The 15027-nt window shown below is 42.0% G+C and overlaps 1 protein-coding gene across 1 annotated transcript; it reads right to left on the bottom strand.

The window, feature by feature from the left end:
• Window positions 1-13467: 13467 nt before the first annotated feature.
• On the bottom strand, window positions 13468-14424 carry LOC115371060 (odorant receptor 131-2-like). Its single transcript, XM_030068175.1, has one exon. It carries the CDS (start codon window positions 14422-14424, stop codon window positions 13468-13470), a length of 957 nt encoding a protein of 318 aa, XP_029924035.1.
• Window positions 14425-15027: the final 603 nt, after the last annotated feature.

Here is a 15027-nt window from a genome sequence, read left to right as displayed (position 1 = left end):
GTGCTCCACGTGCATGCTCCCAATCTGCCTCTGAGCGAAGCAATGCGCGACTTTAATAAGTCCTCGGCCTCAGTTGCAGTCTCAGGTGTGTCAGACATCATTACATAGGCTATTTCCACTCCAATTCCTTTAATTTCCGTTTAATTCACCCTTAAACATCCTTTTAACTTTCCAGTTTTATTGCAGTCCTCATCCACAATCAACAACTTTGCCTTCCATAGTGTTTGATTGTCTCCTTGCAGCGCAATGGCGCATTCATTCATAAAGTCGATCAGCTGATTTTACTCACAGCCGCTGGCTGCCTTCTTCAAATGTCAGCGAGTGATCCGCTCGATCCGCCGACTCACCGATTTCCTTCAAGTCTTCAGTGAAGTTTATCTACTTATTATGGCTACTCTTGCATTCAAAAAAAGGTCAAAAAACATCAGAGTAGTTTGTGAGGAGGAGGTCTACGACTCGCTAAATAATAAGCACTGGCGGAGACAAGCCCGGAGTGGCAAATCGGGAGGACCGGGACAATTCCCGGTGGGCCGGTCTGATGTTTGGGCCGCGAGGGCTGGTGTTCACTTTTTTTATTTTTTATTTTTTTTGGGGCCGGTGTTCAGTCCAGTCATGGCAGTGGGTTGATCACCTATGCTGCTTACCGCTGTCCCTGGGGCCTGGGCCGCCTCCGCCTCCACTGGCAGCTCTTTTTTTTTTTTTTTTTGCAGACGCACACTGACGTAACACGTCCGTGCACTCGGTCAGTGGTGTTTCAAAGATGGAAAGTAGAAAGAGCAAGGGTAGCGCGGAGAAGGCAAGAATTAAAAAGAGGAAAGCTCTGGAAACAGACGCAGCCAAATGTGCTAAAATTGGTGACTTTTTCACTAAAACGAGCTCTCCGTTTGAAACGACAAATGAGGACAATGAAACGGGTAAGGCAACATGTTGAACTTTGCCTGCAAACCACCATTCAAGTTAATTAATTATCAAGTCAATGAATTGTGTGGCGTTGTGACATATAACCAGTGGCGGTTCTGCCTATGTTGCCGCCCTAGGCGAAATTACTGGCTTGCACCCTTCCATGTTACTACTCCTACTGTGGCGCCAGTGGGCCGCGGCTCAACTGTTAGATCCGGCAGACCTGACTGGGTGGGCGCGGTACAGGCCGGTGCCGCGGCCGGCCCGCCTGATGCCGACCGGTGCCGCGGCCGGCCCGCCTGATGCCGACCGGTGCCGCGGCCGGCCCGCCTGATGCCGACCGGTGCCGCGGCCGGCCCGCCTGATGCCGACCGGTGCCGCGGCCGGCCCGCCTGATGCCGACCGGTGCCGCGGCCGGCCCGCCTGATGCCGACCGGTGCCGCGGCCGACCCGCCTGATGCATAAAAAGTAGCCTATTTTTCCGAAAAAGGGTCTTGCAAAAGAGGGGTTGTCTTAAAATCAGGGTCGTCTTTTATGCAGGTCAATATGGTAGTCTAGAACACAGTTTCTCAAATGGGGGTCCACGTACCCCTGGGGGTACGTGGAGGAACTCCAGGAGATACATGAGATTTTTAAAAATTATACAACATGTAGATCCGACCTAGCAATCTGATTGGTCAATCAGGCGTTTAGAATGTGCTCAAATGAGTATGACAGCAAGGCTAGCCCTGCTCAAATGAAAAATACCTCATCACTGAAAATATTAGTCCGCCTACATCTTATTGCCAGTCTGTGTGGTTTCCATGGCAACACGAAACATTTCACTGAAACCCGCATCAACAGCTGCTGTCAACTTTGTTAGCCTGCATAATGGACCTTTTTGTTGTCAATTTTGATTTATTTGGGGACCTAAGTTTGGATAAATCGCTGAACAAGGGACGACAAGACAAACACCGGGCAATCAGCTGATTTTTTTCCAACTGTAGGCTAAGTTCTGCTGCTCCTCCGTTGTAAAGTATGCGGCTCGGGTGGATTTTTCCTTGTCTGCGACTGGTCGCATGCAGCAAACACCGCCCTTTTTATGTGAGCGCACATAGATCTAGATTGGAAAAGCCTGCGTTCGCTTCGATTTTCCTTTCGTCAGCACGACAGCTAGCTAGCTAAAAACAAACCAGCAGGCCAAAACGGAAATGGATTGCATCGATGGGAGGAGTTTAGGATGTAGAGCGGAAACGGCTCATAAAATTGCGTATAATAAAGAGTATACCTCAGAAGATTCAGCACCACGGACAGCACCTGCCTCAGCAGAGTCAGCAGCACGGACAGCACCTGCTGAGGTGGAGTCAGCACCACGGACAGTACCTGCCTCAGCAGATTCAGCACCACGGACAGCACCTGCTGAGGTGGAGTCAGCACCACGGACAGTTCTGCTGAGGCGGCGTCAGCACCAAGGACAGCACCTACCTCAGCAGATTCAGAACCATGGACAGCACCTGCCCCAGCAGTTTCAGCAGGGGCGCCGAATATGGGTAAAAAGTTTGGACAATTCCAAGGGCCCTTGCCTGACAGCGGCCCCAAAAAATAGGTAAAAACGAATATAAAATTATTAAACCATCATCGAGTAAATATATATATATTTCAAAAATAATACTACCATTATGATCTCTTTGTTTTTACAAAGAGATCATCTGCATGAAATGGTTTGGTCCTGCAGCCGCACTAGCTTTTCAAACCTATCGGACTTTGCTGTTTTTCGTAAGTTACAAACATGAATACAGAGTATCCGCCCAACTACAGGGAAAGTGCACAAACCCTGATGGCAGAGCAGATAGTGTTTCCGCCTGCCATGCAAGAGACCAGCGGTTCAATTCCCCGCACGTACAAAAGGGCATCATTACCTCACTTTGTTATTAACCATGACAATGAAGTGATTCTTATTATTCTGCCTGTCACTGGCTAGATGACACACACAGTGGCATTTAGGGTTTCTGTAATTTTCATTTCTGTACTCTTTTCGTAAATTTGTATTGTAACCCAGGTGCTAAATTATTATTATTATTATTATTGTTGTTGTTGTTGTTGAGAGAATCGAGAGAATGCCAAGAGTGTGCAAAGCAGTAATCAGAGCAAAGGGTGGCTATTTTGAAGAAACTAGAATATAAAACATGTTTTCAGTTATTTCACCTTTTTTGTTAAGCACATAACTCCACATGTGTTCATTCATAGTTTTGATTCCTTCAGTTAGAATCTACAATGTAAATAGTCATGAAAATAAAGAAAACGCATTGAATGAGAAGGTGTGTCCAAACTTTTGGCCTGTACTGTACCTCCTAGCCTCCCTCATGCTACAATCGGGAAGAATGGCTTCTACAACAAGTAAAGGATTTAACGATCAGGACTTCATATAAACATCAGGAACCCTTTTATTTATTTTTTCTTCTCACACCAAAGGTTGAATGAGGACTATTATGGCCCTTTTTTTTTTTTTTTTTTTTTTGACAAAATCCCCTGACGGTATAAAAGACAACACCAATTGGTATTGATAAATGGGAGAAATGATCGACTGAAAAAATATTGCAGGGGATTTTGTCAAAAAAAATTGGTCGCTTCCCACACAATTACCGGTGTCACTCATTCCAGAAATGCAGGATCCTTACAAGTTGTATCTCATTGGAAAGAGAACGAATCAGGCTTTACAACGGTATAAGACACAACACTATTGGGTATAAATAAAAGGGAGAAATTATAGACTGAAAAAGCGGTGCAGAACTTTTTTTGCCTAGTATATATCCACTGAAACAGAGAGAATACTGGCAAAAAACTTTTATATTTTGAGAGCGAAATGCCCACAGTTTAAAAATAGCATCCATGCAAGGTTCCTTAAAAATCCTTACGTAGCCTAATAAATATTCATTAAAATATAAATGGAAGTTCATAATCGGAATTTTATATTCAGTATTCAATTTCATCATCCTGAAAAACCTCAAGACCTCTCGTGCGCCCCCAAGTAGATTGCGCCCTGGGCGGTTTCCCACATTGCCCATAGCAGAAAACCGTCCCTGCATATAACATAACCTCATATAAATAATAGTATGATGCAACGCCACATAACTGGGAAACTTTGTCTTGTAGCCCCTCAGAGTCAGAAGCAAGATCCAGCACCAAGCACCAGGCATGAGCCCACAAGTCTAGAGTGGGCAGGTAGGATTGCTCATTGAGTGAATATTATTAGAATTAATATAATGAAGAGTATGGTGTAGACCTGCTCTATATGAAACGTGTCCTGAGATGCTAGATGATTCAGTACTACATTAATGAAACTGACCTGAATTGATCAGAAGGCTTTGTAAAAAGGGGAGATTTGTGCTGAGAATTATGACAATTTTTAAAATGTGATTTGGTGTCAGAAGCAGAGCCAGGAGCCAGTAGTGATGAGGGGATTGCTCCTGTCAGTATGGAAGGAACAGGTGAGCTGTTGTAAGTGTGCGAACAAGCAAGCATTAGTTCCAATACAACCACTTTCTATGCTCAAACGATAGTAGTGACCCATTATATTTTTTGATTTTAATAATAATAGGTCGTGATCTAAAGTGGGCCGGTCTGAGGCATGAAACTCCAGGGCTGAAAATGAGTCCCACTCGGGCCCTGCTTTGAGTTGACTTTGAATTGACTTTGAGGTCATGGCAAATATAAGCACTGCAAGTTTCATGTAAGTTTCATGCAAGCAAGAACAGCAGCTTCACATGGGTGAAGACTTCCAATTGCACAAAACATAGAATTTCTAGATAATTAATGGTTTTAATTCACTTCAATGGAGGAGACTACGGATGGGTCATGATTTTAAAAAAATGGCTGAATAGTTCCGCATGAATATCATATCATATTTTGCCTGAGATACCCAGTCCTAGAAAAGACTGCAGTTGAATTGGGGTTGATCTTGACTAAACTCTGTTGATAACCATGACCTGGATGAGGTAGGCAATCACGTTTACTGACATTATCTATGACCAAATCACAGCCGTGTTGATGTTAAGACAACACAATCTCAAGTGTGATATGGCTTTTATACCCAGTTTTGTGAACAATGACAGTTATTAGTTAATGGTAATGAGCGAAAACAGATTAAGATTTATTTTTTGAATCAGTTTTCAGCACTACCAACACAAATAGCTCTGGCAGAATTCAAGCTTCAAATGAATTGAACATAAACAATTTCCTGACCACAAACCAGCTTGCCTGGAGGTTTCCACTGCAGTATCCACACATGGTACTTTGTTGTCCACAAAGTTTTCTGTGAGGCAGCACTTCTTAACCCTTATCTTAACCACAGCCTTAACATCAGCCATAGCCTGAGAGGCAGCACTGCCATTACATTCCACAGTGGTGGCAAAAAAACACAAAAAGCAGCAGTATCTGGGCTGATGTCTTCCCTTTCAAACTTCTCTGAAAGCCATTCATCATGCTTTCATAATTTAATTCCAATTTTTTTTTTTTTACGTCATTTTTTTCCTGCAATATTCCTATAGTAACTCAAAACCATATACCCAGAGGAAAATTTTACTGCTCAAAGCTTGCTTTTCTACAGCTCCGGAGACAAAACTGAGATTCTTATTTCAGCCTCATTTTGGTTTCATTTTAGATTCTATTTTGTCTTATATGTTTCTCCTAAAATTCACTAGGAGAAATAGGTGAGACAGGACAGTGAGCAACAGAAGTCATATTTGAGACTTAAAGGAGACACCTTGCTAAACTCAATTTAGTTTCATTTTAGGCTCTATTTTTGTCTTATATGTTTCTCCTAAAATTCACTAGGAGAAATAGGTGAGACAGGACAGTGAGCAACAGGAGTCATATTTGAGACTTAAAGGAGACACCTTGCTAAACTCAATTTAGTTTCATTTTAGGCTCTATTTTTGTCTTATATGTTTCTCCTAAAATTCACTAGGAGAAATAGGTGAGACAGGACAGTGAGCAACAGGAGTCATATTTGAGACTTAAAGGAGACACCTTGCTAAACTCAATTTAGTTTCATTTTAGACTCTATTTTTGTCTTATATGTTTCTCCTAAAATTCACTAGGAGAAATAGGTGAGACAGGACAGTGAGCAACAGGAGTCATATTTGAGACTTAAGGGTGACAGGCAACACTAAAGCTAGTAGGCAATACTGAGCAATACAAAAGCTAGTATGGAGATTTTATAATACATACATACATACATACATAGTATGTATGATCACACACACAGTAATAACCAAAAACGAAAAAACAAAAAACAAGGACACTTTTACAAATGCTGAAACAAATTATTGTTGTTTATTGTTGTTGGGCTTTTTTTCTGAATGCTTGGGCACTATATTAAAGGCTGCGTTCACAAGACTTTACACAATAACCACAAAAGCTCACAAAACCAGCAGAACATTCTACATCTCTTGCAAAAGTCAACAATTCTTGCAAAACTTTTAACTTTTAAGCCCAACGTTTCGACCATGAAGTTTTCCTAAAAATGCTTTTTAAACACTCCTAAAACAATAAAATCACAGAAGAAAAAAACATCTATACTAGAAAAAGTCTTTAAAATGCCCTCATGCGGCATTTGTTTATCAAGGCTTTTTTGAGTTTGGTTTTCTCCACTGCTGTCCATCCATCGAGCATACCACAGCGCATGATGTAAGCTGCACGAATAAAAGAAAGCACAAATTAGATATGAATTCCCCTTACATACAGTGTCAATGTCTAGTCTTTGCACTTAGCTTGTTTTAATGTTTTATCCTGGTGCTGGACTTCAGCAACTGGTGTTGAATTTGAGCAACTGCAACTAACCCAATTTCTCCAAGAATAGGTAGAGCGAACTGATCACAGTACATGACGCACACATGGAGAGATCAATTTGAAATCAATTATAGATCAATTAATCAAGCACATCCCTAATTGTAATAGCAGTTAAGATAATTTGGTCAACAGGGCTGCTTGGTCACAATTTTCTCTCTTACACAAACACACACACACACACACACACACACACACACACACACACACACACACACACACACACACACACACACAGAGATGATAATTATTGTTACTTCTCTTGACCTAAATTTGTTACCAATATCTATAAATCAACATTTGTGGCTGGAGCTGCACAATATGAAATAAGAGACTAGGCACTGTGTAAGATTTTGGTTATCATATTAACCAAAATAAAAAATAAAAGTGAATTAATTGGAAAAACGAAATAAAATAAACAAAACACACAATAAAAATGCTGTGCAGTAAAAGAACATTGTTTCTGTTACCATCTTCATTATCTTTAGGTGAGCCAGGGTCTGGTTCATAAAACTTTATCTTCTTGGGGGGGTAGCGCAGTCTTTTGGGCATCTCTTTTTAAAATTCTCCTGCTGGGCATTCCATTCTGTGAAATATGTAAAAGCACAACAAATTTTATTTGTATTTTTAAGTGGTTCTTAGGTAATTTCATAGAAAGACAAACAGTAGGGTATGGAACAAAGAGGGGAGAACACATTATCACATTACACGAGTGTGCAGCACATTTCATCATATAACATATATACATTATTTGAAAATAACCCTAATACCTAACTTGTAACTATCTACTGCCACATTGCTCCCATTCTCCTCTATCCAAACCCTATTCTTAACCCTGCAATTACACTAGCTTTTGCACACCATCGGAAAAGCTCCGGTTCTCTGCTTTCAGAAACCGTCTGATTTTTTTCGATCGCACCATTGGTTCAGGAGTTACGGTATGAGAAGCTCATATTACAAACATGTGACACACCGGGGACTCTTCTGTGGCTGGACGGTCGAAGTGTCAGTAGTCATAGACATAATATACGTAGATGCCTCATGACGTGCTGGAACGTGAGCAGCGTCGCCGCCATATTGGATGGGTCTCTTCACTCTAGGCTAGCACCAGAGTCAACCAGAGTCAATGGAGAGCGAGCAAAAATGCCGGTATTTTGTGCAGCTTATGATTGCAATAACCGGCACAGGATTTAAACCAGATCGCGTGGGATTACCTTTCAGAAGTAAGACTGAACAATAATTTTGGTTATTTTACCATTTATAATATTATATCATCATTACTTACGTGTAACGTTATTACAGCAGGAACTGGTACTCTCTCTCTCTCTCTTTGACTCTTGCTGTTTCTTTTTCTTTTTCTTTTTAAAGGTTTCCCAGTGATACAGGCTTGAGGAGGCAGTGGGAAGTTGCTATAAGACGGGAGGGTTTTGTTGCGACCGAGTTGTCAAAGCTCTGTAGTGAGCAGGACGGGTCAGACTGTCAGTGATGTCCTCTGTGTGTGTGTGTGTGTGAGTGAGAGAGAGAGAAAGAGAGAGAAATAAATTCAAATGAACAATCAAACTTGTTTCTTTTTTAAATTATAAAATTAATTCATTTATACATGTATCTATATGCCATACCATATGTTTTTGTTATAATACAACGTCTTTCAGCATGAAAGTACGTATTTTTAATGTGTGACAGCATCCTGTATCATAACTGAAACTCTGCTGTTTGTAACAAACCAAACCCTGTGAAAATCGGGTAAAAATTCGGGGAGTTATGGATTATTAAAGTTGGGGATACAGTAGAAATAAATGCAGTGGGAGCGCATTAGAGACCCATCCAAGATGGCGGCCGGCTGCTACGTCAGCCCCAATAGGCAGCGGCAGCCTATGAGGCGTCTACGTATATTATGTCTATGGGCGTTTTCACACCTGAAAGTCCGAACCAAGGTCCGAACCAAACTCCGTAATTCTGTTACATTGTAACACATTTGGTCCGGTTGGTTTGGTTTCACACTGCAAACGGAGTAATGGACTTTACAAGACAAACATACAGGAGAAATTTATTCTTCTCATTAGAGGACGCATCAACTCCCCATGCACTTCCGCGGCTCATTTTGCTTTGGTTACGCTGAGTTGTTGGGCTGGCCGGCATCTGACATCAGTATTACTTCCTGTTTACACAAAATGAATGGAGCGAGCCAGAGCCGGCTTTGGGCATAGGCGGTATAGGCAGGCCTAGGGCGCCATCTGTTGGAGGGGCGCCGCTAGCGGCCGGAGGGGCGCCGGCAGCGGTTGTTTACCGGAGGGATACCCGCAGGATTTTATCGGCGTCATAGGTAGAGTCGTCGGCGACATAGGTAAAGCCGGCACTGGAGCGAGCCATCTTTTTCCCGTTCTAATATTTTTGTTGGTATATTGCTACCAGCAGCACCAAGTTAATGAGCAATACATCAGAGTAACTGCTATTCACAAGATGAGCCTCCTCATCATGAGAAAACTTTATCGAGAGGAGGAGAAAACAGCATACAGTCCTGCGAGTTATGGCAATGTGTATTCCGGAGAGAAGGTGAGTGTGGGAATATTTTTTAAAAAGATGAGCTGTCAGTAGTGATGTATTAACTTGTCTTTATAGTGCTATACATTTTACCGTGCGACACTTTTCATTCAGCATAATAACGGACACGAGTCGACTAACGTTGCGCCTTGCGTGTCACAGCAACGTTTAACGTTAGCAGCTAAAGTTAGCATGCCGTTACTTCCTGTGTTTGGTCCAGTGTTTGGTCCGCTGAGCTTTCACACTGCATACGAACCGCACCAGGGTTCACTTGGAACCGAACCGAGACCTACGTTTTCTGGCGGACCAGAGTTCGCTTGTTTGGTCCGCACCAGAGTCCGGATGCGTGTTCGCACCTGCCCAAACGAACCGGACTATCCGAGGAAACGAACTCTGCTCCGTTTAAAGCGGACCAAACAGCTCTGGTGTGAAAGCGACCTAAGTCAGTAGTCCTACAGAGTTACCGTAATGGCACTGTATATAGGCGCAAAGCGCCGTTTCTCCGATTCCCGACGTTTGTTAAAGTTTCTGTATATCATAAACGGTCTAGGGGATATCGATATGTAAAGCAGGCATACCGAATCCTGTCGGCGCCGACATAATTGGTTTAAGAGACGTCTTTGCTGTCTTCCCCGGGCTTCATGAACCTGCGGTCCATCCTGTGGGTTGCAGTGCGTCACTGAAGGCCAACGAGACTCACTTCCGACGGCACACGGAGCGCCTGATTGTAAACAACCAAGTCCCGCCCCTGTCCTACTTCTGATTGGCTAGTAGGCCTAGTTAGTGTGGTTGAGAACGAACTTCTATTGGATCCAGATAAATGTCTGTTAGATAAATCTGGGCGAACCCAGATTTGTTCCCCCCCCCCCGCAGTCACGCCGGTACACCGGAGCTCCGACACGGCGCCGGAATGCTCTCACCCCTGCGGGTCCCTCCCCTCAGTCACAGATGGGGCAGCCAGTGTTTAGTAACAGTTAACAGCAACACTCACTTGTAATCAGTCCATGCTGTGAAAAACACAGATTTTAGCTGCAATCGATGCGCAACTGTCATTTTATAACTAAGAGAACATTTTTTTCTGTCCCCGGGAGGACGACATGCCTTTTGGTTAGTCTGTAGCCCTGATGATTGTTTGATGATGATTAATTTCAGTTGATGATGACGGTGCAAATAAAGAAATTAACGTCAAGCAACTCACGAAAATTAAGGTGATTCTCCCATAATTTGGCCTTGCTGCAGTAGCTAGCATTAACATTGATGAAGTTTATAGCCAAGAGTGGGCGCGGCCTAGGTTAGCTAACGTTAGCATCTGCCGCATACGCAGACCGGATTTTTCAAAAAGTAACAGAACCAACATAAATACCGACTTTTGAAATGATACAATATCGACTCAAATTGCAAACAAACACACATAACAAAGATTTTGCTTACCTTCTTTTGCGAGGACCCACAGCAACCCTTTCTTCCATTTCTCCTTGCTGCCTTCACGGACGCGGTTCCAAAGCGAGCAACAACCGTCAACCCACCTGACACATTAACCAATCCACAGCGCAGCGTGTGATGGATGGCGGTGTTGTCCAATGAGATTTTCTAACGCTGCTGTTGTGCCCACATCATCCAGCGGGTTCACAATTCAGATCTTTGTGTGCAAATTTAAGCTGCTTCCGTATTGGGTACGCGAATAAAGCTATTTAGCCTAAAATTTCTTTGACCAAAGATGAATTAATTCACTTTTTGTGATAGTAGCGTAGAGTACTGATGCTGCATTCGGTTGTACTGGGAAATGGGAAAAATTCTTCTACTAAGAGGTCTTTGAATCACTGAAAATATGTTATCTAAATACCCCAATAATAAAAATTTTGTTGAAATAAAACTATTAACAGCTAACAAATGATGTTAAAGGTGTTATTTAAGTAACTTCTTTTCAGTGCTTTTTACAATTGGGTTCATCAAAATGTTTTATTCACTAATCACATTATCAAATGTGTTATCAGGTACTGACATTTCTATATCTATCTATCTATCTATCTATCTATCTATCTATCTATCTATCTATCTACTTTCCAATTTTAAAGTGTGAAAACCAGCAATTATCATAAATATTACACCTGTGATCTGTGATTTATTATGATTATAATGATGCTTCATCGGAATCTTAATCAACTTTTTAATGGGGAAAACTTTGATTTGATGTTCTTTCAGGAGAAAACTTTATATCATATAATGTGTACCTGAATATGCAAAGTGTAGTAAAATCAACTGGATTCGAATAGCTATGTAAATGAAATTTAACTTTTTTAATGTGCCTTTTCTGTCATCCCTAGTTTCACTGTCCCAGCAGCTCCAGCTCCAACACCAGTCAAGCTGTATGAGTTTGGTGTTATAGTGGGGGCAAGTCTTAATTACACAACCTTATTTTAGTTTGATGTGTTCTGATGCTGTAGTATTTCTCAAGATCACAGGGGCATTAGATGAAAAACACATACAGATGGGAAACAAATTAAAGGAAAAACAACATTAAGTGTCTTAGCAAGGTTTTGGGCACCACAAACCACGAGAACTGTTTAAGTGTGCTTTTTGAGTTTTTGAACAGGATGGATGAACACCGTTCTCACAAAAGATCTGTACATGGAGAGGGATATTATGGTGGGGCAGCAGTGCATTAACACTCATTACAAAGACAAATGCACATTTGAGAGTTCAGTGGTGCGAAAACCATCGGCACTGGTCTACAAATATGTTGAAAGAAGTGATGTGGTCAGAGGAGTCACCCCTCTCCATATTCTCCACAAGTGGGCGAGGTCATGTGTAGCATGTACCAAGATAACACTACAGGTCTGAATGCTGCACCCCTAAAGTGAGGGGGTCTCCTGGCTCTGCTATGCTGTGGTGGGCATTTTATCGACATGGATTTGCTCCCCTTGTCCCTTATAGCGTTTTTCCACTATAGTACCGTGTCGCACCGTGCCGTGAAATTCACGGTTCCGCATTCATTCCCACTACACCAGCCCGCTTGGTTCCGGGAACCAACCGTGAAAGATTTCAGCCCAGTCTGACATCTGGTGCTGGCCCAATTAGAACGGGGCCGCGGAGGCAGGTCTAAATATGATCTCCTTCGTGATTGGTCTGTTAGAATGTCAGTTAACCAGGCTGCTACAAACTGACAAGTGACAAGTGTCAACCATTAAACCTTCAGCCAGTAGGCTATTATTTACAAACATTAGTTTCTGGAGAGATTATGGAAGAAATTGATTTGCTTGCTGAGTTTTTTTGTTGGGTTTTTCTGTTGTGTAGCCTAGTTTACATTTTTCTTACAAATGGAAATGGAAATGTGACCACTAAGCACAGATGCAAAAGTGGAGAAAATCTGAGAATTATTATAGAACTTGTTGAGATCTCTTTTGAAACTTAAAAGGAGTCTAATTTGAGCATTTGACCATCTTTTTGCTCTGGAGAAAAAAATGAGAAGCAGGAGAAATAAGCTATAGTCTCACTTGGGTTTCACACAGATCTCATAGTTGTCTAGGAGAAATAAATGAAACATTTCTGAGAGCTCCTTTCTGATTTTCTTTTCCTCTGGGTAGGGAAACCACTTAAAGAACTGTGAATTAAGGCCACAGACACACACACACACACACACACACACACACACACACACACACACACACACACACACACACCACAATAGATATTTTCCGGTAAATGTATTCATATATACAAATTGACTTTGGTACAAAAGACATTGTGCATTGTCCTGATTACAGAGTTGCACCATTTCAAACATCATGTGGATGTTTCTACACTTGTCATCTGACCAGTGGCCTTCTCTTGCGCTTACTGGATTTATGAATAAAAGCTGTCATCAATGAAGACCTCAGGTGTATAAGATAGACCTTATACATCTGTGGCACAGATATTTCATATAGGGAGATCATTTTGTTACCTCTAAATATGTGATTAATCTATAAAGGCTAACGGACCTTTCCATTAGCTTTTGACTGGGCGTGTCGTTGTATACCAGTATTAATTGTCCTTTCCATGTCCTGCCTCAACATATTTTAATTCAGTGACTGAAAGCAAAATGAAAGCTGTTTCACTGTGACACTGACAACAAAGTGGACTGAATTGCAATCCTCATACATGAAATTTATCATCAAAGTATCTTGCTTACAAACACATACTCAATGCTCACTTCCAACATCATTCACCAGCATTTGCTTTGTTCAGGAAAGCTGAGCATCTCCACTGACAGCATAGATGCTGTATGAGGAGTGGCCTGATGGTTTGGTCTCTGAGGCCATAGATCAAAGTACTCAAACACCTGGGGAGGATTTTGAGGAAAATAAAGGTAAGACTGGAAAGGCGTAAAACATGTGATCTCTCCATGATTGTAGCAGCGGCTGTAATGATGGGTGAGAAAAGAGTGGAGATGAGAATCAGGCCCAGCTGAAACAGGTGGAGCAAAAGGGTTTGGCTGGCCTTTCTGGCTGAGGCTTTGTTTGTTGAAGCAGACCTGGCAACAAGTGTCACACCAATATAGGAACAGATGATTGTGACACCTGCAGACAGGAAGACAATGCCAGAATATACTCTGTCAAAATGATGAGACATTGGTACAAGAAACACGGTCTCCTTGGAGCAGAAGTCCTTCAACTGCAGGTTAAACTCAATTTTTGAATAGATTAATATTAAAATTTGAGTGAGGGTGCTGAGGGAACTGGTGACCCACACCAGAGTGATTGCCACACCTGTGCTTCTGACAGTGATGATGACAGTGTGTCTCAGTGGATAGCATATGGCCACGAATCTCTCCAGTGACATCACCGTGAGAGAGAGAGGAGAGATTACGGACATGAGCATTGGGAGCAATGTTAAAGCACGGCACATGTAAAATGTCAGTTTTATCCGACAAACAGCAAACAGGTAAAGCAGTGCGCTTGATATCAGATAAACAATGTCTACCAAAAGAAGATTATACAGCAGGATGTAGCGGGAGGTTTCACGAAATACCGGCTTACTCCTCAAGGTGAACAGCAGGACACTGTTGATGTAGAGGAAAATGCAGTTCGGCCCTATGGTCAGACTGGCATATAATAATGTTTCCTGTGTTGTATGATACTTCAGGCCGGCAGTGTTATTGTAATTAGTCCTTGGCATTTTCAACATATTAGAAATTTTTCTGAAGAACAAAATGTCTCTATTGCCACCTGCTGCAGTTACTGGAGCACAAGACAGAAACACAAAGAAAAGTGCATCATCCCCTGTCTAGAGATACTTATGCCTTCCTGCAGAGATCAATAAAGGACAAAATCATCCACACTGTTGCTAACTATCACTCTACAGACAGCAAGTTAAAAATCATGTTGGTATCCACAAGAGTAGATCTGGTCTGGAGGAGTTGCCTTTCCTCCCATCCTGTATATGAGCTTTATCCTCCCACCCACTTCAGGTGTCACCATCACATGTCAGCATGGTCACCCAATTAGAAATGGGTTGTGTAGTCTTTTTGAAAAAGGAGAATGGGGATGTGTGCAGTCTAGTCTCTTTCTGATGTAATTTTTCTGGCACCACCTTCTCAGTAAAATCAAGTTTTACCTTAACTTTATTGCATTATAAACCACGTTAAATATGTCTTTTAAATAATTTATGTGGTTCAGCTCAGCCCTAATGTCCCATTATGGACATTTGGATTAGAGACAGAAATTACTGTTAAAACTCACAATGAAACACATCATCAAAAACTGGATGACCACCCAGTCG

Source organism: Myripristis murdjan, chromosome 14, assembly GCF_902150065.1.
Source record: "Myripristis murdjan chromosome 14, fMyrMur1.1, whole genome shotgun sequence".
In the NCBI taxonomy this organism is placed as follows: domain Eukaryota; kingdom Metazoa; phylum Chordata; class Actinopteri; order Holocentriformes; family Holocentridae; genus Myripristis; species Myripristis murdjan.
The sequence above is the reverse complement of the archived record's forward strand: the minus strand, read 5'-3'. Positions and strand labels throughout refer to the sequence as shown.

Bases quoted from the DNA above. Each gene is read 5' to 3' on its own strand.
- LOC115371060 (XM_030068175.1), bottom strand. From the start codon at position 14,424: ATGCCAAGGACTAATTACAATAACACTGCCGGCCTGAAGTATCATACA.